This window comes from Denticeps clupeoides, chromosome 1, assembly GCF_900700375.1.
Source record: "Denticeps clupeoides chromosome 1, fDenClu1.1, whole genome shotgun sequence".
Lineage (NCBI taxonomy): Eukaryota > Metazoa > Chordata > Actinopteri > Clupeiformes > Denticipitidae > Denticeps > Denticeps clupeoides.
Genome location: NC_041707.1, coordinates 40,519,879 through 40,540,203, shown reverse-complemented (window position 1 = coordinate 40,540,203; position 20,325 = coordinate 40,519,879). Strand labels below are relative to the sequence as shown.

At 48.9% G+C, this 20,325-nt stretch overlaps 2 protein-coding genes across 13 annotated transcripts in view; both read right to left on the bottom strand.

Annotated features, from left to right (window-relative positions):
- Nucleotides 1–1,568: 1,568 nt before the first annotated feature.
- vangl2 (VANGL planar cell polarity protein 2) lies at nucleotides 1,569–13,217 on the bottom strand. 2 transcript variants are annotated; one of them, XM_028985235.1, is made up of 8 exons: nucleotides 12,435–13,217; nucleotides 10,028–10,280; nucleotides 9,738–9,861; nucleotides 7,383–7,990; nucleotides 5,796–5,932; nucleotides 5,543–5,678; nucleotides 4,799–5,045; nucleotides 1,569–3,140 (listed from the first exon to the last, which is right to left on the bottom strand). In XM_028985235.1, exons 1-8 carry the CDS (start codon nucleotides 12,457–12,459, stop codon nucleotides 2,880–2,882), a joined length of 1,791 nt encoding a protein of 596 aa, XP_028841068.1. In that variant the 5' UTR covers nucleotides 12,460–13,217; the 3' UTR covers nucleotides 1,569–2,879. The 2 variants fall into 2 exon arrangements, with proteins under 2 accessions (XP_028841068.1, XP_028841076.1); XM_028985243.1 differs by having other exon boundaries at nucleotides 12,031–12,525.
- Nucleotides 13,218–13,818: 601 nt separating this feature from the next.
- Nucleotides 13,819–20,325, bottom strand: part of arhgef11 (Rho guanine nucleotide exchange factor (GEF) 11) — a 24,606-nt gene continuing 18,099 nt past the window's right edge. For 9 of the 11 annotated variants that reach the window (XM_028984635.1, XM_028984688.1, XM_028984644.1 and 6 more), the window contains 12 exons: nucleotides 20,082–20,260; nucleotides 19,489–19,564; nucleotides 19,169–19,351; nucleotides 19,002–19,083; nucleotides 18,846–18,926; nucleotides 18,727–18,767; nucleotides 18,488–18,643; nucleotides 18,158–18,355; nucleotides 16,981–17,064; nucleotides 16,415–16,593; nucleotides 15,573–15,693; nucleotides 13,819–15,474 (listed from right to left, as the gene is read on the bottom strand). In XM_028984635.1, the coding sequence (XP_028840468.1) occupies nucleotides 15,416–15,474; nucleotides 15,573–15,693; nucleotides 16,415–16,593; nucleotides 16,981–17,064; nucleotides 18,158–18,355; nucleotides 18,488–18,643; nucleotides 18,727–18,767; nucleotides 18,846–18,926; nucleotides 19,002–19,083; nucleotides 19,169–19,351; nucleotides 19,489–19,564; nucleotides 20,082–20,260 (1,439 nt within the window). In that variant the 3' untranslated portion in view covers nucleotides 13,819–15,415. Of the gene's footprint in view, nucleotides 15,475–15,572; nucleotides 15,694–16,414; nucleotides 16,594–16,980; nucleotides 17,307–18,157; nucleotides 18,356–18,487; nucleotides 18,644–18,726; nucleotides 18,768–18,845; nucleotides 18,927–19,001; nucleotides 19,084–19,168; nucleotides 19,352–19,488; nucleotides 19,565–20,081; nucleotides 20,261–20,325 lie in introns of those variants that run through there. The other 2 variants (XM_028984706.1, XR_003750192.1) reach the window with 2 other exon arrangements.

The window sequence follows — 20,325 nt, the reverse complement described above, 5'->3', positions numbered from 1 at the left end:
TTCCTATGCTCTCTCTATATATTGAGATGGATTGGGGTCATACAAGCTGTTTGAAGATTTTTTTTCTTTATTAACATAGATAGTACAAAGAGTTTGTATGATCCCAATAATTTCAATATCTCCGTATAAATCCACTTTCCAGAATATATTTACTCTCAAGTGGTTTAGGTGGGTTATTCTGGATCTAGAACCAAATCCACTTGAGAGTAAAACACTCTATGCTCTCTCTGTAAATTGAAATGGATTAGGATCATTCAAACTCTTTGAAGATTTTTTTCTTTATTAAAATATATATTACTTCATTAAAACCTTTCTTAATTAATAAACCTTCAAAGAGTTTGCATGACCCCAAACATTACAATATAGAGAGAGTATAGAGTATTTCACTTTCTATACTCCAGCCTTAGAGAACAATCAGAAATCATTGAGTGTAATCTGTTATAACACTCAAAAATGGATGATTCTACCATAGTTGCTGGGCGCTCCTACATTTTTCCGTGGTGCACCACAGTTTTACAGGTTCACCTTTTTTTGTTTATTAATTGCTTCGTTATTGACTTATAATAAATGATTAAATAACAATCTGGTTAAGAAAGTTCTTTATTTGAAGCACAATTCTACACAAAAGGTAAATTGATGAAAAAGCGTTGGTGCTTAAAGTGAAAAAGTGAAAGTGAAGTGATTGTGATACACTGCAGCACAGCATACGGTGACACGGTGAAACTTGTCCTCTGCTTTTAACAATCACCCTTGGTGAGCAGTGGGGGGACGGTGTTTTGCTCAGTGGCATCTTGGTGGATCGGGATTCGAACCGGCAACCTTCTAATTACAGGGCCGCTTCCTTAACCGCTAGGCAACCACTGCACCTAAAAAAAGAAAAAAGTGCTTCTCTGTGTTGAACTTGAAACAAGATAAATATGCGTCTGTTGCCTAAACCACATACCATTTACAGAGATTTTGTTTCTCCTGAGCGGGCTTTGATATATTTTTTTTGTTGCACCATTGAGATATTAGGTTGCATGGCGGACCAAATTGGTTGCGCATCAGAGCCTTGAACTGCCTCTTAAATTCATAATTTGCAGTCAACTGCAAACGCCAAAGTGTAATTTAGATTTTTGACAGTCTACCTGGGTCTGCCAAGCATGTAGTGTCAACAGTTTTGTGTAAATGGTGTATATACCTGTCAGGATATTCTTATACAGAACTTAAAATTTGATTAAGCTACAAGCAAACCAGGCGGTCCGTTCGATGTCAAGTGTGGTGGTCAAGCAGGGGTTTTCATGCTTTGAACAACTGGTGTCCATGCCTGCTTCTGTAGTCAGAGCTGAATGGTCAAGATCAAACAGGAAGTGGCACAGGGCTGGTTTATCTGCAGACTTCCCCCACGTCTGTTACCGTATGCGGTTTCTACAGTTCCTCCAGCATTAATACCCCTCGGTCACATGTGCACGGACTCTCATTCAATTTGAGCGTCCACTGTCCGCAATGCGAGAACAAATGAGCATGCTCCAAATGTAAGTGCCACCAAATCAACGGATCAATAACAAGGCTGGTATTCTGACGAAGACTTAAGAGCAGAGATCATTTATTAAAAAGGCAGTGACATTTTTAGTTCTAAAATGATAAAATTCAGGAAAGAAAAAAAAAACAAACAAAAAAAAACATTCCTTGCACAATTAAAGGAAAATCTACAAATCTCTTTTCAACACACCACTTCTTTAAATTGAAAGATGTTAAAGGCTTAGCTTCACTTCAGAATGACATTAGAACCATAAAATTAAGAAAAAATAAAAAATTACAAAACTTCATTATCTATGTGCATGCACCAGGTCTAAGAAGGAACTTTCCAAAGCCCCCCCCCCTCTCTCTTTTGTTTTAAACATTCTACACAACTCGTATAAAACCCATTTCAGTCTTGTACATATAAAATGAAAAAAAGAAAGGCTTTGTACACGTTTAGGGGGACAATCTATAGTGACTCGGAGCTGCCAAAAGGCACAGACACCCGCTTTGTGCTCAACAAGGGCCCTCTGAACACACAATGAAGAAGAAGAAGAAAAACCACAGAACCTATGACAGCAGTTCACGATTGAACATTAAGGCAGAGGACGCTCAGCGCAGCGTCCATGACGTGGAGAGATATAAAAAATGCTACATAAACGTATAAAAAGCTACATTGCATGTTTGGTCGAGGTGATATGTAGAAATTGTGTCATTTGGGAGGTGTCGGTCACGCGTTAGTTAAAACATTTAATCGGCATGCATTCACTTACACACACGTCCAACTCGCACCCAATCATTTTCTCAAAGTCACGAAAAAAAAAAAAAAAAAAAAACACGTTTTTGCATTCGTTGCTACGTAGAAATGTCACCGAGGTCAGGTTCCTTCTTTTTTTCCTGGAAAGACCTGCTGTCATCCAGTGATCTTAATTTAGCAACATTCAGATAAAATCTCAAAAGACCGATAGCCCTCATGGTCAGTGTGAATTCTTTTTTTCTGTGTGTGTGTGTTCACGTCTTCACACCTCATATGATGTGTTAGCTGCTGACAGTGGTTTAAAAAGTCGTCAGCGTGCAGAGCACCCCCAGAAATGGCCAGTGTCGTGTTTTAGTAGTGATCAGCAATCCTCACCTGTTGCAGTGTAATGAAAGAGTTGTGCTTTTCCAGCCAGAGAAAGAGAACACTTGTCATCATTAATTATCAGGGCGAGGGGGGGTACAGGAGGAAAATACGTTGACGATGAGCAGGTCTCGTTTATCAGTTTTTAACAAAAGGAAAAGATCGGAAAACAGAACGTTGTACTGAAATGAGTGGTTCGCTCCCTCCTACGCTCGCCCCGCCCACCTTCCTATGTCTTCCTGTGTCAGGCCTTCACTCTCTACACGGACGTTTCTGACTGCAGCCTCATGACAAACTTGTGGCTCTTGGGGTCGATGAACTCCTCCCCCAGGTGCAGGAAGGGGAGGGGCGTCACCGTGACTACCAAGGCGAAGTCCAGGCGGCGCAGCGAGAAGACCAGGCCCTGGCGTAGGGCTGACGTCACGGGCTCCTCGCTCACCAGAGTCCACTGGCGGCCCCTGCTGTTCTCACGCTGGTACTGCATAGTGGGACCAGGGGTGAGATAGCGCTCCAGGAAGGCCTGAGGGAGAAAACACACCAGGTGGGAATGTTAAATGGATGGGGAGAGCCTCCTCGGCTCACTTGGTGGTTTTCCTCCAAAGCGTGCTTGAATTCCAGTACACGATGCCAGACAAAAAAAAAAAATAATAAAAATCGCACTGGTTCTAATCCAGCGTTCTGAGGTCAATTATTTTATCCAGCAATGCAACTACGTCAGTGTGGGACACTTTGTGCCTTCTAAATCGAAAACACATACAGGCAAATCTAAAAGGGAATTTCCATACGTAGCTTTTTTAGCTATATACAATACATTGTTAGCTACATAAATATGATTTTCGTTTAGGCAAATTTAACTTGTAGGAAAAGAGCAAGAAGTGGTTGGCCTGGGGCAGTGGTGACCTAGCGCGTAAGGAAAATGACCCGTACTCAGAAGGTTGCCGGTTCGAATTCCGAACCGCCAAAAGGTTCCACTGAGCTGCTCCCCAGGCGCCTGTCATGGTGTCCACTGCTCACCAAGGGTGATGGTTAAAAGCAGAGGACACATTGCGTCACCATGTGCTGCGCTGCAGTGTCTCATAATGACAATCACTTCACTTTCAATAACCTTACAAAAAAATGTGATAATCATCTAAAATTGTTTAAAATTGTAGCGTCAGGTTCCAGAGAAACGTTGTTCGTTCAAGCTCGACTTGAACTGGATTCGTCTTCTGTGCTGTGACCTGATATTAGCAGCCAGGCTAAGTGGTTACATATTGCCAGCCATACATTTATATATATGGCAGTTATCAGCTCCGCTTATAGAGAGCGATTTACAATCAGTAGTTACAGGGACAGTCCCCCCCCTGGAGACACTCAGGGTTAAGTGTCTTGCTCAGGGACGCGATGGTAGTAATTGGGGTTTGAACCTGGGTCTTCTGGTTCTTAGGCGAGTGTGTTACCCGCTAGGCTACTACCACCCTGATCCCATAAAGTAACAGGCTAGATTTCTCGAAACAGTAGCACATTAAAAGCTAACAATGCTAATGTACCTGTTAGATGGGAATACAACCGGTACGCCGTCGTGCTAAAACAGGTTCTCCGAGCAACGTCACGCAGACATGCCACCGTGGCACGTTTCATGCCATCTAGTCAGTAAACACGCTGGTAAATCTCAAAGAAACGACTGTAGTCTGGAGGCGAGAGCGAGATGGTAGCAATTAGGGCTGCACGATTATGGCCAATGCGATAATCACGATTTCTTTTTTTTTTTTAGGTAAAACACAATGCACTTGCTATTTTAAACCAACCGTAAGTGAACAAGGCTTTCAGATTTTTGGCAGGTGACTATGAAAATGGTAACAAATGCCGACATTTCCGCTCGTGTCGTCTGAGAAGCGTGATTGAATGAGCTTGGAACCCCGTCCAAATATGACGGCGGTATTGACGCATGCTGAGATCTACTGTATATGTTTCTATGGTGTATATTTCTATTATGGTTGCCAACCTCGTCAACCCCAAATGAGGGACGCTCTCCTGCAGGTCTCACTAACAATTTGAGCGCCGAATTTGGCCGTCTAGCTCCATAGGCGGTTCTAATGCATGTTTAAGTCTGGATTTAAGGATTACTCTTTTGAACGATCCGCGGAAACCACGGTTATCTGGTCACCCCAGGCAGTAACATGTTTGAGCAGGACTGACCTTGGGCGTCATGTTGTGGGTGATGCAGAACTGCAGATGGGAGATGATGCTCTCCATGCTGTGGTAGGGCTGTTGCCTCGTGGTGCGCAGGTACTTCTGCATGGCGCGAGCCATCGGGGCGAAAATGGCTTGGGCCGCCTCCCGAGGATCCATCACCTCCCGCGGGTGCTTGGGCGACGAAGCGGCCGTCTCGTCATCTTGCAGACGCTTGATGTGCGTGAATGCTTCCTCTACTGCCACCACCAGCCTGGGAGGAACGAGTGCAGGATCCATGTAGATACACATTTTATGTGTTTTACATTTACAATCAGTAGCTACAGGGACAGTCCCCCCCCTGGAGACACTCAGGGTTAAGTGTCTTGCTCAGGGACACATTGGTAGTAATTGGGCTACTACCATATGTAGTCCTGTTCAGCTAAGACCCGGCAGTAGTTTTTTTTGTGTCCATATGATTGTATCTTAGATTAACCAAAAAGAACTATTTGGTAGATGATTGCAAAACTGATGTAGCTGTATGAGCACAGGAAAAGTAAATCTGACGGGAAATTATCCAGCACTTACGTACTGCCCATAATCACACACAGCACATTCGATTTGAAATCTCGAATATGGCACACTGACATTGATTAAAAGCCGTTTTTCTGAACATAACATATGGAAGACATTTGAACGTTAGCCATGCAAATTGTAACCCTTATGGCCACAAAAAAACCCCACCAACTTATTGTAAAAAGCGCTGTTCACCTGGCCTTGCGTTTACGGATCCTACGTTCCATCTCCGCCTCCTCGTAGTAGTACTCATTGTGGGAGTTGTCTCGCCTACGGGCGGCGGCTGCAATCATGGCCCGGGACTGACCCGTGGAGTTGTTGGTGCTGTTTTCTGTCGATCACAACACAGCGCCATGTACGTCCGCCACAGGAAGTCCGGGTCCCACAGACCCGTTAATAAAGCCAAAAGTTGAGACAATCAGAGACAATGACAAGCAGCAGCTCTAACCTTCCCCGAGAGAGTAGACCTTGAAGCCGGACATCTTCTTGGACAGGATGGATTTGGGCAGGTTGAGCAGGGCGGGGTTGTAGACGGGAAAGTCGCTGTAGTACTGGTCCAGCACCCACACCGCAGCTCGCTGGATACTGCACCCAAAATATTACACAGGCATAGATCAAACCATCGTCCCGGCACGGCGTGCAACCACGGTTCCCGCCAGCATTCTTTTGTTGACGCAGTGAAAACGTCCATCTAGGATGACGGTAAACCTGAAAGTCCAGACAAGTGACCGTAGCTAGCCTGTTAATTACAGTCCGTAGCGTACATCAAACAGGCAACCGGCAACTTGGAAAGACGAAACCACCTCGCTCGTGGTATGCACAGCCTCTACAACAGCGGTCGGCAACCGGCGGCTCCGCCACAGCCTTCTACTGGCCCCTGGAACGGGATCGTACGGAGAGTTTACACCGTTATACGAGCTCATAACTAACTTCTCGGCCAATGAAGTCAACGGTTGGTTAATTCCAAATTAAAAATCGGTTGTAACACAAACATCTGGCTTTCTCCAGCCCACCAGCGTCTGGAAAGAGTACTGCACCTACAGGAGGAAGCACTTACGGAATCTAAAACCACCTGTGCGGCCCAGTTCGGTGCTCATGCGCCGCGGATTCCATTTTCGCCGTTCTTGGTACGGTAACATGTGATGCTGTGGTGTTGGCAGACTCTTGCTCCCACCCGCAAAATAAGTAGCATTCTAAGAACGGAGTTCCCTAATGATGATCAAACGGCCCAATTTGGAAAGAGGGGAACGCTGCAGCGCAGCAACACACGGCGGCAATGGAATGAGTCCTCTGCTTTTAACCAACACCCTTGGCGAGCTGCTCAGAGGAACCTCGGCGGTTCCGAATACGGGAGCACTTCCGCTAGGCCACCACTGGCCCTGTTTGGAAATGAAGAAACGATCAAGAAACGACTGAACTGATTCCTGCGCATTAGTCAAACTGCACTGTGAGATTTTGGGGTGACGGGCCCACTCTTGAAGACCTTTTACGACTCAGCCATCCTTCATTGTGGTCTGCTGGGGACAGCTCTGATCTAGGATGCCCTCTGGACCCAGTGGAGGTGGTGAGTGACAGGAGAATGGTGGACAACGTCTCCCACCCCATGCAGGAGACCCTGAAGGCACTGAGCAGCTCCTACAGTGGCAGGCTGCGGCACCACGATGTGGGATGGAGACATTCAGAAGGTCTTTCCTGCCCTGCTGACCACGCATACCTATATTTTTATTGCTGTCCACTGTCTTTTCTAGGACTATTTACTTAAATAGTGGACTTTTTATACTATACAGGCTGTGACATTGTAATAGGGGCCGTGGTGGCCTTGCGGTTAAGGTTGCCGATCCCGATCTGCCAAGGTGCCCCACACACTGCTCCCCGGGCGCCTGTCATGGCCGCCACTGCTCTCCAACGGTGATGGTTAAATGCAGGAGACACATTTCACTGTGTGCACCGCGTGCTGTGCTGCAGCGTATCACAAGTGACCATCACTTCACCATTCTCTGAGTGGTTATTACCGTGGTAACGACACCCACCGTACCTGAGGTGCCCGACGTTGTAGAAGCGGCTGGCCCCGTCGGTGGTGCGCACCACCTTCAGGCAGAACGCCGGCTGCAGCTGCCGCACCTCCAGCAGCACCAGCGCCAGGTACTGGATGAAGAGCAGCGCGTCCACCAGCGACACGGCGTAGCCCACGATGCCGCGGTAGTCGCGCTCCCGCGGCTCCAGCACCCGCACGCCGTAGAAGAGCCAGTACGACGCCACGAACAGGAAGACCAGCGCCATCAGCAGGCAGCGGAAGACGAAGAAGCGCGGCAGCGTGGCGCGCGGCGGCCGCAGGAACAGCGCCCACGACGAGATGAGCAGCACCAGCAGCTTGAAGGCCAGCGAGACGTAGAGTCCCTCGCAGGGCGTCCCGCACGGCTCCAGGCCGTCCCGCCACAGCAGCTGCGGCAGCAGCAGGAAGGCCAGCGGCGTGAGCAGGGCGAACAGGCCCAGCACGCCGCTCAGCACCGGCCCCGCGAAGCGCCGGCATTCCAGCGGGGACGAGTCCTCCAGCTCCTTGGAGGCCCGCGTCAGGTCCTCGTTGGACACGCTGTGCTCGGACGTCCCCGTCACCACCGTGGTGGTCTCGCCCCAGTTGTCATCCTGCGGAGAGGAGAGGAGAGAAAAGCTCCATTACCGCCCGGGCGGTGGTTCAAACCGCTGACTATAGGGGCAGTGGTGGCCTAGCGGTTAAGGAAGCGGCCCCGTAATCAGAAGGTTGCCGGTTCGAATCCCGATCCGCCAAGGTGCCACTGAGCAAAGTCACCGTCCCCACACACTGCTCCCCGGGCACCTGTCATGGCCGCCCACTGCTCACCAAGGGTGATGGGTTAAATGCAGAGGACAAATTTCACTGTGTGCACCGTGTGCTGTGCTCTATCACATGTGACAATCACTTCACTTTATTATTACTTTATTATATAGATCCCGATATTGCAAATATTGCAAGTAACAATGAACCAATATGCAAATATTGCAAGTAACAATGAACCAATATGCAAATATTGCAAACATAACACTGTGTAACAGGTCGGGTGAAGGTGTGCAAATGAGTGAAGCGAAAGTAAATCCAGGGGGATTGTGTCCCCGAGCAAGACTCGTCCATCAATAGGACAGAACGCATTCAAATTAAGACTCGGGCCGTCCGATGTCCTGTCTGCTGAGACCTCAAGCTGTCACTATAAAAACCTATAAGCACAAATTAAACATTCGACTTATGATTTCAGCGGTCAAACTATAAACCATCTCTTTAAATTTGCCCCAAAACCGCCCGGCTGCACCGCAAAGCGCACGTGAGCAGGTAAAGAAAGGCGGCCCCATCAGGCCACGTCGACTCCGCCCTCAGACCGGGGCCCATCCAGCCGCTTTATAGAGCCGCGTGCGGACATGCTCGGTCACGCTCAGCCGAGGATTCCTCCGGATTCTCCGAATGCCACATGGATGCGAGACTCACAGTTCCACAAACGCCACTCTGATCTGGAGCCGCACCATTACGGCCAAAATGAGGATTTTTTTTTTTATTAAATCGCGATTATTCGTTATTTTAGGTGAAACACAATTTTATTGGACTTCCTATTTTATACGAACCGCTAAGTGAACGAGGTTTTTGGATCATTGGTGATAAACACCAGCCGGTCAACATTCTCTGCCTTAAGAGGGTAACCAGAAGAGCCAGGTTCAAATCCCACTTACTACCATCGTGTCCCTGAGCAGGACACTTAACCCTGAGTGTCTCCAGGGGGAGACTGTCCCTGTAACTACTGAGTGTAAGTCGCTCTGGATAAGGGCGTCTGGTCAATGCCGTAAATGTTAAGAGATGAGTGATGGCAGGTCTCTATGAAAACACATCTTTTTTTCATTTTATAATATGAAAGACGACCTTTTTATTTTGGAACTAAATAACTAGAAACAGGGCGCGGCCATACACACAAACAGCGTCAGAACAGAAGCTGGGCCTTTACTACGATGTGGGGCGTTATAACCCCACATTTCGCAACATACAAGAGGATTCAAATAAAATGTTCTGAATTGATTCTACGTGCCACAGAGGGCATTTTCGCTTGAACCGTCAGAAAAGCGTGATGGACCCCTGTCCAAATATGAGTCCCCATGCGCCGTCTAGTGTCTATATATCTATGACGTACGTATATATTTTTCAACCCCAGACGAACAACGCTTTCTCGTCTCATTGTGTCACAGTTTGAGGTTGTGCTTTCGTCCGCTGGCCACGATCATCCAGATTTAATCATGATTAAAATTCGATTAATCGCGCCACCCAGAGGGCGGGGTCCCATGTGAGGGCGTATTAAAGGGCCAGACACGGAGGGGAGGATAAGCGGCGAGCACTGACCCGGTCGTCACCGCGGGTCGACTCGGTGTCCAGCAGCGGCTCTCCCGGGGCCTGGATGGTGACCGACTTGTCCCCGCGGCTGCTGCTGTCCCTGCTTTTGGAGCGATGGCGGTCCCTCCGGTCCCTGCAGCAGGTAAACGAGAGGCACGTTACAGGAAAGCAGTAACATGTCAGTGGGGCGGAGAGACGCTAATCGGGGACGCGACAACCTTAGCAGGAGAAGCGGTGGGGGGCGGGACTAAGGAGGGATTTGTCCCGGACGCTACGGACGGACCTAAATCCAAGCGTACCTGTGCTTCCTGGAGCTCCGCGAGTGGGACGACTTGTATGAGTAGCCCGAGTACTGCGACTCGTTGTCCATGTCTGGGGCTGGCGGGCGGGGTTTGTGGGCCCCTCCTCCCCCCGTGCCACGCCTGGCTCCGCCCAGCTGAGTCTTCCGTTCAGTGAGGGTCTTCGAGGAGAGGGCCAGCGGCAGCTTCAGCAGCTCAACCTTGCTCCTGAGAGAATCTATCTTGGAGGTTGGAGGAGAGGCGGAGGACGGACCTGCAGGAGGACGTTTCAAATAATAAGACATCAACCAGGCTTAAAGTGCGCAATCTTATATAGGGTGGTGGCGGCCTAGTGGGTAACACACTCGCATATGAACCAGAGGTCCCAGGTTCAAATCCCACTTACTACCATCGTGTCCCTGAGCAAGACACTTAACCCTGAGTGTCCCCAGGGGGGGGGACTGTCCCTGTAACTACTGATTGTAAGTCGCCCTGCTAAATGGGATGGGTGGTTAGTAGCCTAGCGGGTAACACACTCTCCTATGAATCAGAACCCCACTTACTACCATCGTGTCCCTGAGCTGACCAAGACACTTGACCCTGAGTGTCTCCAGGGGGGGGACTGTCCCTGTAACTACTGATTGTAAGTGGCTCTGGATAAGGGCGTCTGGTAAATGCCGTAAATGTAAATCCGTTATAAATTTTAATATTCGACGTGACGGGAAAGCGGCCGACAGCCAAACGTGGCTCTTCGGTACGCGACATCTCCAGCGTCCCCCATTCTCACACACACACACCCCGCATTCCCGTCCCATGTCCCGCAGTCTCCGGGGCGACGGGGATGAAAGCGGGGGTATGGGCGAGGGGGGAGGGGTGGTTTCTATGGTGACCTAACCTTTAACCATTACACACTCCGAGAAAAATACGTTCCGGGTGGGAATGAAAAGGAGGGGAAGAAGAACAAAAAAAAAAGTTTCAAACACAAAAAACTTTCTGTTTGTTCGGCCGCCGACGGCAAATCGGATCACCGGTAACAAAGTTCCAGCATTTTTCCGTCCTATTTCGAACGCTGGCATCCCGCCTCCGTATGGGATTCATGTGACGGGTCCTCCATTCCAGTCATACCTGCCAAATATAATAAAAGCGACCTGCACGATGCGAGAAGCCAGCGGCGTCTATACGGTCCGGCCGACTGCCGTCTTACGATTGGCTGGAAGCTGGAAGACATGAATGCATGCAACCAAAGTAACCATAGTAACACATCTCGGCTAATTTGTCCATTTAGCCGCGAAACGTCCATCGGATGATTTTTTTTTGATCCGTATAAGGACCAGCGGGCAGATTTCGTTCTTTTAAGGCGACGTTCCGCGTGGGTGGCACCGTGACAACAGTGGACGGTTACGACGGTCCGAGTGACGGCATGTGGACGGGGTTAAGGAGAGGACAGACAGCTGAACAAAGCTGCGGGCATGGGTGGGGCGGGGGCTTTTCAACCCACCCGGAACGCCCTCCCTGCCTCCCCGCTCCGGTTTCAGACGCCGGAGACGGCATGATGTCATGCGGCATCGGTGGGTGTGGCCGTGGGCACCTCTGCATGGACTCAGGTGTTGCCGTAGCGTCACCCGCTCGGCTGCAGCCCGGAAAAACGCCCGGTCCGGGCCTACAGATGCATCTCTTGGGGAAAAGACCTCGTTTCACCGTGATTTTGGTTTAATGAACCTTGAGTTACAGGGACCCCCCCATTAAACCTTCACTAGGCCGGATGTCGGGGTTACCAGGGCGACCCCGCCCCGCCTCCCGAACTCGAGCCGGAGGCTCCGGGGGCCTCCAGCCGGGCTGGTGCGGGCACCGGGAGAGGAGAAATAAATAAAATTAAAAAAAAGACAGAAATCCTCCTCGAGTCGAACCCGGGTCCACCACCGCCATCATCATCATCCTCCTCCTCCTCTTCCTCCTCCGTGGCCCACGTGCGTGTACTGAAACGGCGGAGCGGATAAAGCAGGTTAGAGCCGGGGACCACTCACCCGGTTCCGGGGTCACACAAAGAGACAATGCGGAGGCCGCGGGTGCCCCGGGCTCGGTGCGCGGTTCATCGGTCCCGTCCGGGGGAGGAGGGAAGAAATCCGCCGGGAAAACCGGGAGCGGAGATCCCAGAGAAAATCGCAAAAGCAGAAAAAAAATTAAGATTCCAGGCTTCAGCGCCCCATCCCTTTGATTGGTGCGACAATAAGTAGCCCGATCCTCCCGAAAGTCCGCGGGGAAGAGGGGCCGAGGCGGTCCGGGAACAGAGGAAATTCCCGAACCTTCTCACGGTGGGTCGGGGTGCGTCGCGTCTTCACTCCGGTGGCCAGAAGCAAGTCGGTTACACCTCGGCGGTGGTTATTACTGTTATTGTTATTATTATTAGGGCGCAGATGGCGAGACTCACGTATTTCCGTCTTCTCCGCTCCCATTCAAACACTGGATTCCGCACCATCAATGGCCTCCACCTCCTCCAAACTGCAGGGGGCGGAGCCTGCGTCCGGGGTTGCCAGAACGGTTCTTTTCCCGTCGATTTTCACGACTGGAAACGCTCCCCGACTGTGAAAGGCCTGGATTTTTTTTAAATGCATGGTTTAAAAACCCTTACATATATATATCGGCTACTCAATTTTTAATTCGAGTTTGTAGTCTCGAATCTTGTAGTCTATTTTGTCTGGAATATTTCGCCAGTATCTGGCAACACTGTAGGTCGTCCCAGCCATGTTGTTGCCAGATCCGCGTGAAATACGTGACTCCCCCCGGCCTTTGTTTTACTTCATAATATGTGAAGCATCGTGTATGGGTGCACAACGGTTGCGACTTTGTGAACGTGTTTTATTCACCTAAAAATTCACCTTATTAAATTCACCTAAAAATCTGCTCCATTTTTCTAAAGACCTCAGTTTTATATATATTATACATATTTAGATTTAGACAGTCGCTTGTTTTTTTTACAAGACCTGGCAGCTCCTCAGCGAGCCACTTTTCAGCCTTGATGCTCACGCTTTCCACATCGGATATCGATCTCCGCTTTCCATGCTTCTCCTTCTGCGCACCAGACTCCCCATAAAGCAGGGCGCCATAAAGCAGGAGCAGGAGGAAAAACCAGCACAAACGATCGTAAAAGCGCACAAGACCCTCCCACCAAGCAAAACAATGTCCGCTCTCCGCCGCGAACAAAGGCTGTGAACCGCGGGGCCAGAAACCGGAGCGCGTACGGAGGGCCGTGCCAGCAAAAGCGAGGAGGAAAACCAAAGACGATACGACACACCAAGCAAACAAAAACACGACCTTAAATACCAGTCCACATCCATTCTCTCCCCGATTACAGATTATTGTGCGACCTTTTTCCCCTTCTCTTTATTGCTCCTTCAGTGTGAAATGCCAGATGTGAAGACCTCTTTCAGATCGCTCCTCTCCATCTGGAGGTTGTGCCAGTCCCAGATTCACTAATCAGATTCTCCACAGGACTTTACTCCAGTGAATGAGAAACAATTGTGCCAGGCTCGGTCTCTCAGGAGGAGGCCTGGCCATCTGTACTACCAAACGCCGTCAGCCAAGCATCCTGCCTCTGGCCTTCTGACCAAGAGAAGACGGGGAGTAAACTTCAATCTTCCTTCTCCCATGTTTGTACTTATTTATTTGAGGCTAATAAATAAATATATATGCACATCTGCAAAAAATCAGCCATTTCTGTTTGTGTCCACGTGACGTCACACATCTGAATAACTCCACACAAGCAAACTTTATTAAAATTTTTTTTTGGTAACTTTTTAATGTCACAAAACAACTGAGTCTTAACCAATGCGTTTATTTTCCTTCTCTGTGTGGCTAACAAACATCACCATTTCTTTTTGTTGTTTTGTTTTTTTAAAAACGGGAGAAAATAATTTACACATCTTTTTCCCATATCTACAAAAATAAAATCAAAAAGGACTAAAACTTTACAGGAAAAGAAAAAAAAAATGAACATATAAAACACGGGTGAATACTATATTACATGAGTGAGCGCGGAGGGGAAAAAAAAAAAAAAAAAAAAAAAAGAGGGGTGCAGAGGAATACAGTAGTTTGCACTGAGACAGGTTTTACGAGGCATGGTAAAAAGTGAATAAAAAAAAAAAAAAATTGTGCGATAGAAGATACGGAAGGGGAGAAGCAAAAAGAATGAGGAAGAAAGGGGGGGAAAAAAAAAAAAAAAAGATGGTTTTACAGTTCTCCACCTGAGATACACAGTAGCAACCCTAACTGAAGCCTCTTTTAAAAGTCTGGTCTGCGCGACCCCGCGAGGTCAGCAGCTACAGCGGACCCTAAAGGTCGGCCGGCCAGACACGAGCGTGTGCCGGAGGTAAATAGTGTTTTTTTTTTTTTCCTCTTCTTCAGTTTAAAAAAAAAAAAAAAAAAAAAAGGTTAAATATGTGCAGGAGGACTCTTCCCAACTACGGTTATGCTACAGTATTCTCCCTTCATTTCATCTGAGCACCAGTAACGACACTCCTACGTCTGGTCAAAGGTCAGGTAGAGGTCAAACGCGCAATATTTACAGACGGAGGAGAATGCTGCGGACACGGGGTTATACGAAGAGCTGGCACGAAGAACCGGGTTCATAAATAACGTCCGTGTTTCCTTCTTGGTCTGAACAGAGAACAGTGGAGTAGTGTTAGTTGTGACAGGTTGCCGTGGCAACACGGGGTTATACGATTACGACACACCTCGAACGTTGTTATTTTTGTTAGCAGACAGACGTGGACGCGAATTCCTCCTTCATCGCGGTGGTTCTTTATACGATATGACGAGTGGTCGTGATGATGACGAGGATGATGATGATGATGACGACGATGACGTCTCGTTGTCATTAGCACAGTGCAAAATAACCCTGCGCAACCTTACAACAACCTATGCAGCAGGGCGCACCCTAAGGCAACCAGTGGTGCGGCGACTCGAGAGGAAAGCGTCTGGTCGGCCGGTCGGTTCACAGTGGGCCAAAAAGCCGAGATGGACACCCGTGTGGCGTTTCCCTGTCCTCTGCTTCCCTTCTCTGAAGTTTGCATACAGTCAGATGCATTGCGAGTACAGATGCATTGTGGGTAAAGTGCTGCGGGAGGGGCGGGGCGGGGCGGGGCGGGGGCGGCCGTCCAGTGTGCTTCCTTCGCCACGGCACCTGCCTCAGCGCTTTAGTCTCAACGTGGTCTCTCGCCGGTCTCCTCCCGTTTTACTTCCTGCCGTTCCCTTAGATCTGAGGTTCCGTCTGTCCAGGTTCCCTCCCTGCTTTCCGTATTTTCCCCCCAGAAGTCTGGTGCAAGGCATGCTGGGAGTGGGTGGGATTACAAGTCCGTCTCAGCGTGAGTGGGTGGGTGGGTGGGTGGGTGCGTGCATGTATATACGTCGACGTCAGAAACCCGTGGACTGGACATGTGGTTGTGAGGGTTCGGGCGGGTCTGCCTCCTTTCCTGGACAACGGCAAAGCAGGAAAAACAAAATCAAGATGGCGTCGGACCTGAGACCAACCCACACCAAGCCCATCAGTTTGTCATGGTGGTAGACTCACCGTCCCCTGAGTCCCTGTCCATGGAAGGCGTCCTGACCACTGTGGGCGGAGTCTGCCCGAGGTCACCTGAAGGCTTGCTCAGTGTTTTTTGCAGGAGTTGACGGTGGGCAGCTTCGATGTCCTGTGGGAGGAGGAGACATTTGGTAAAGCCCGGGCCCTCGCTCGTGCCCACGGTGTTGAAACCCGCATCGGATCGGTCATTCCGAACCTGGCCTGACCCGCGGCGAACAGAGATCACCTCAACAACACATCAGGGGACGCAGTGCAAAGATCGCTGGTTCGGGATCATTTTCTCACAAAGTTAACCCCTGATACGCCAATCAAACAGCCCAGAGCGACTTACAACCAGTAGTTACAGGGACAGTCCCCCCCTGGAGACACTCAGGGTTAAGTGTCTTGCTCAGGGACACGATGGTAGTAAGTGGGATTTGAACCTGGGTCTTCTGGTTCATAGGCGAGTGTGTTGCCCCACTAGGCTACTACCACATATATATATATATATATATATATTTGCGTGTTTGCGCCGTTGGATTTGTGTTTCACTGGCATTCACTTGACTTTAATTGGGATTCATTGGAATTTGTCCGGAAATTTACATAAAAAAAACGTTGCATGCAGCGTTAATTTGACGCCATCCAAGCACGCAGCCGCCCAAACGCTGGTGCTGAACGCCCTTGTGGACGTAATCTAGAAAAATTGATGGGACGTATCGTGATTAATCGATAATCGAGGCATCGATGATCTATTTTACTAATCACAATCATTTCATCTCAACCAAAACCTTTGAAGACTGTGGCCAGAGCACTGCAGTCGGAGTTCTTTCCACGTGGGCTCTTCCTTACTTTCAGCTGCAGCAGTTTGTTCATGAGCTCCTCGATTGTTCGGAAAATCTCGTCCACGTTCTTCACCACGTGCTTCTGGAGACACTCCGCATTGTGCTGCTGGGAGTCCTCGTCCGTGCAGCTCTCCTCCGACGGTCCAGCGCCCTGGTCTTTGGGCATCACCAGGTAGAACATGTTTCCTGCGGTTCACAGAAAACACTGCTGACAAACTACAATCTTTATTTTAAAAAGAAAAACACGCCGAACAATATATACACATTTCCAAGTGCAAATTCATATTCTACAGTGCTTAATTATGCATTTTCTCTTTTTTGTGCAGGAAGTACAAGACACACACACACACAAAAAAAAAAAAAAAAAAAAAAAAAAAAAAAAAAAAAAAAAAAACCACAGATGGGAGTCTGTGTGTAATATTTTTACAATAATTCTGCTACTAAAAAAAAAAAAAAAAAAAAACACACACAATTCAAGCCATCTGGTCTCGGCCGGCTTCCACTTTCACATAATATGCAAATGAGCGGAACAAGCGAACGTTCTAACGGAGGTGAGAATGCGTCGGTCCCCACCTCTCGCCTCAGACGATTGGCTGGAGCAGACGATGACATCATCGGTGATGTCGTCAGGAATAGTAGGACAGCCCGCACCCACAGCTGTGTATGAGAGACAGGAAGGGGTATATATATAGAGAGAGAGTGCGTGCATGCATGTTGTGAGCATGAACGTGTGTGTGTGTGTGAGAAAGAGAAGTTTCAGAGGGTGTGGGTTTGAAAAGGTGTGTATTGAACGCGAGGGAGAGCAGAGAGGGGTGGTGCCCGGTGGGTGGAGTGAAGAAGTAGGAGGAGAAACAGGGGTGGGTGGATTAAAGTCACTTCAGGTTAAATCACCGCAGGCTCTGAGGACATGCAGACGGGGGGGAGACAGATGGAGGGAAGAGGAGGAGAGAATTCTTAAAAAAAAAATAAAAATGAATAAGTAAAAATGATCACACATCTCCCGTCATTTGGCTGAGCAACAGTGTTTCGGCCCGTCCGGGTCTGTTGCCATGACGATGGTGACTAGTGACCCCCCCAAAAAAAAAAAAACAGGCAGAACCAAACGTCTGGTCCCAGATACTTTTAATGTCAAGCAAACTGAGGTGATGCCAAAATCTGATTGGACACGGTGCCAGACTCTGGCCCACACAATATTCATGTGAGCCATGAGATTTTATGCATAATATTACACTATATTTTGATTATGATTGGCAACCCTAAAAAAGAATTTAATAGAATAGTCGAAAAACAGTTAGTTTGGTAGCCCTTCTTCTTGGCAGCATAATAATTAAAGACATAGAATGAATGAACAAGCCGTACTATCACTACTGTTGTTTATTTGCACAGTCTAAACATGTATATATCACTGGTCACTTTTTAACACTCATTTTGAGCTAAAATGTATATTTTGTATCTTATTTATTTATATATTGTATTCCATGTGCCGCATCTGGTTTTTGTTGTCTACTTTTATGTTGCACTGTGTAAACTGGAGCCACGTCTTCTCGTCTCTCTGTATATCTGTACAATATATAGAAGAGATGACAATAAAGTTTACCTGAACTTGAATTAAAAGAGAAGAGGTGAGGTTGTACTATACTACTGAACTAGTACTACAGTATTAAAGCGTTGCAACTGTTGAGGTCAGAGTTCACGTCGGTTTAAATAACATAAAACTGGCCAATGAGAGGATGCCGTTCGACCCCCTTACCCTTCCTCATCACTTGAACCTGCGTGGACGTAGCGTCTACTTCATCCTTCTCCCACTCGCCGCAGACGGACTCGGGCTCCACCGGCTCCTCTGTGAACGGACTCCTCTCATTGGCCGACTCGTTGGTGGGTGTATTGTCGGAATCCTGGCCCCACCCCTCCTCCAGGTCTTTAAATATTAGCTGCCGGAGCGTCTCCACTGAGAGGAGAAAAGCCAACGTGAAAAGCGTGAAACGGTGTGACCCGATGGCCAACCAGTGAGACGGTGCCCCCTACTGGTCAGAAAAAATGAACCTTATATACATGGGGTATTTCCCATGAACATCCTCACCGTCGTGTAGGGCAGCCTCAGCGACCCCGCCCAAAACGGCAGCCTGATCATCGGCATGGAGGAAGGATTCTGATTGGTCTGTTGGCGTCGTGGGGGTGTCCTCGTCGCTCTGCTGGTCCGTCTCCATGGAACCGGACCGCTCTGTAAGTGAACCCCCTGGGAGGGGTGGAGGGTTTTTCCTTTACCATTTTATGCAACGCATATTTCTGTTATTCCCGAAATAAGAACCACAAGCTCACCGGATTTGCAGCCGTGACCTCCAGGAGAGTCCAGGTTGGACCTAGAAAAGAAGGCGGAGTTTAGTCTGGCCAACAGCGCGTCTTCTTTACACGTCGTAGTAAATAAAACGGCTCCTCACGAGGCAGGCGCTGAGCCCGGCTTCGCGGCGTTCGCGTTCTCAGTAGCCTGTGAGATTGTCTTTTCCAAAAATTCCTTCCACCTGCGCAAAAACACACCGTTAAGACGGCGTTCGTTTTAAATACGCTTAAAAGGAGGTCACCGGTCCCACACTCACGTGTTCTTCTCGGAGGACGTCCCAGCCACCAGCTCGTAGATCTGTCCCTCCGAGGCGCTGATCACGTACAGGCCTTTGTTGTCTGAGACGCGAGCGAAGTCAGAAATCACCTTCCACACAACACTCGAGACAAGTTCTCTGGAAAGGGGGGGGGGGCGCTGTGGTACCTGTGGCCACCGATCGGACGAGCAGCGAGTCCAGACGGACGATTGGGCAGAAGGTGGTTTTGGGGGCGGCGACTCCCCCGGTAGCCCCGCCCAGCCCTCGCGAGGGGCAGCGCAGTATTAGCCGGTCGTCCGCACCCTTCTGAAGCAGAACCAGCAGGTCCGATAGAAGCAGAGCGTGCATCTCTGAGGCACAGCAGAACGGACACCTCAGAAACAGGTAAACACACACACACACACACACACACACACACACACACACACACACACACACACACACACACACACACACACACACACAGTTCTCTGCAAGCGGGCCTCACCCAGAGTTTTATCTTTACTGACTTTCCACGTCAGAGGACCTTCATGGATCATCCTCTTGGTGGTGAGGTCCAGGTTCTGCAGGACAGACGACAGAGGTGGCACAGAGACGAGAAAGAGAGTTTACAACGTGACTGAAAGAGATAAATTATGAAATATTGTTGACTAATAAAAATTTTCATGATGAAAACGAGATGAGAATTCTAGAATTCTTCTGGTGAGTCAATAGATATATTTTATTGGGGGGGGGGGGGGGGGGAGACGACGAAACGACCTTCAGACGCACTTCCTTTACAAAGAAGTGGGAGAGAAACAGAACGAGTGTCTAAAAACATGAAGCTAATCGGAGCGTCTTCCCTGTCTGTAAAGTATTCTGGAGTCTAAAGGGTAAAGAAAATATAACAATGAAATATCCTTATTTTAATTATTAAATGGGTTTTGACACAAAAAAAAAAAAGACTTTTCGATGATTGTAAATCACTCTGGATAAATGTATTAGACAAGTAAAATGAAGACGGGCCGCCAGATACAACTACCTTCAGAAGTAAATAAAACACCTGAGGGATGAGGTTTTGGTAGAAGGGGGTCTTGGTACCTTAAACTGCACCGCCACCGGATTGGCCTGTCGCTCGAGGGCCGAGATGTCCAGCCGGCGCTGGTACTGTCCGAGCCGCAGCCGGTGCTCCGTCTCCCGGACGACCTCGTTCACCGTCTGCAGTATCCCGCGGCAACAGGCCTGAGCTCGCTGGAGGGGCTGGAGGTCGGGGGATCCGGCTGGGGGCGAGTAGAGGGGAGCGTCTGACAGGGGTCCTCCCCAATAGCAAGGGCCATTTCATGCA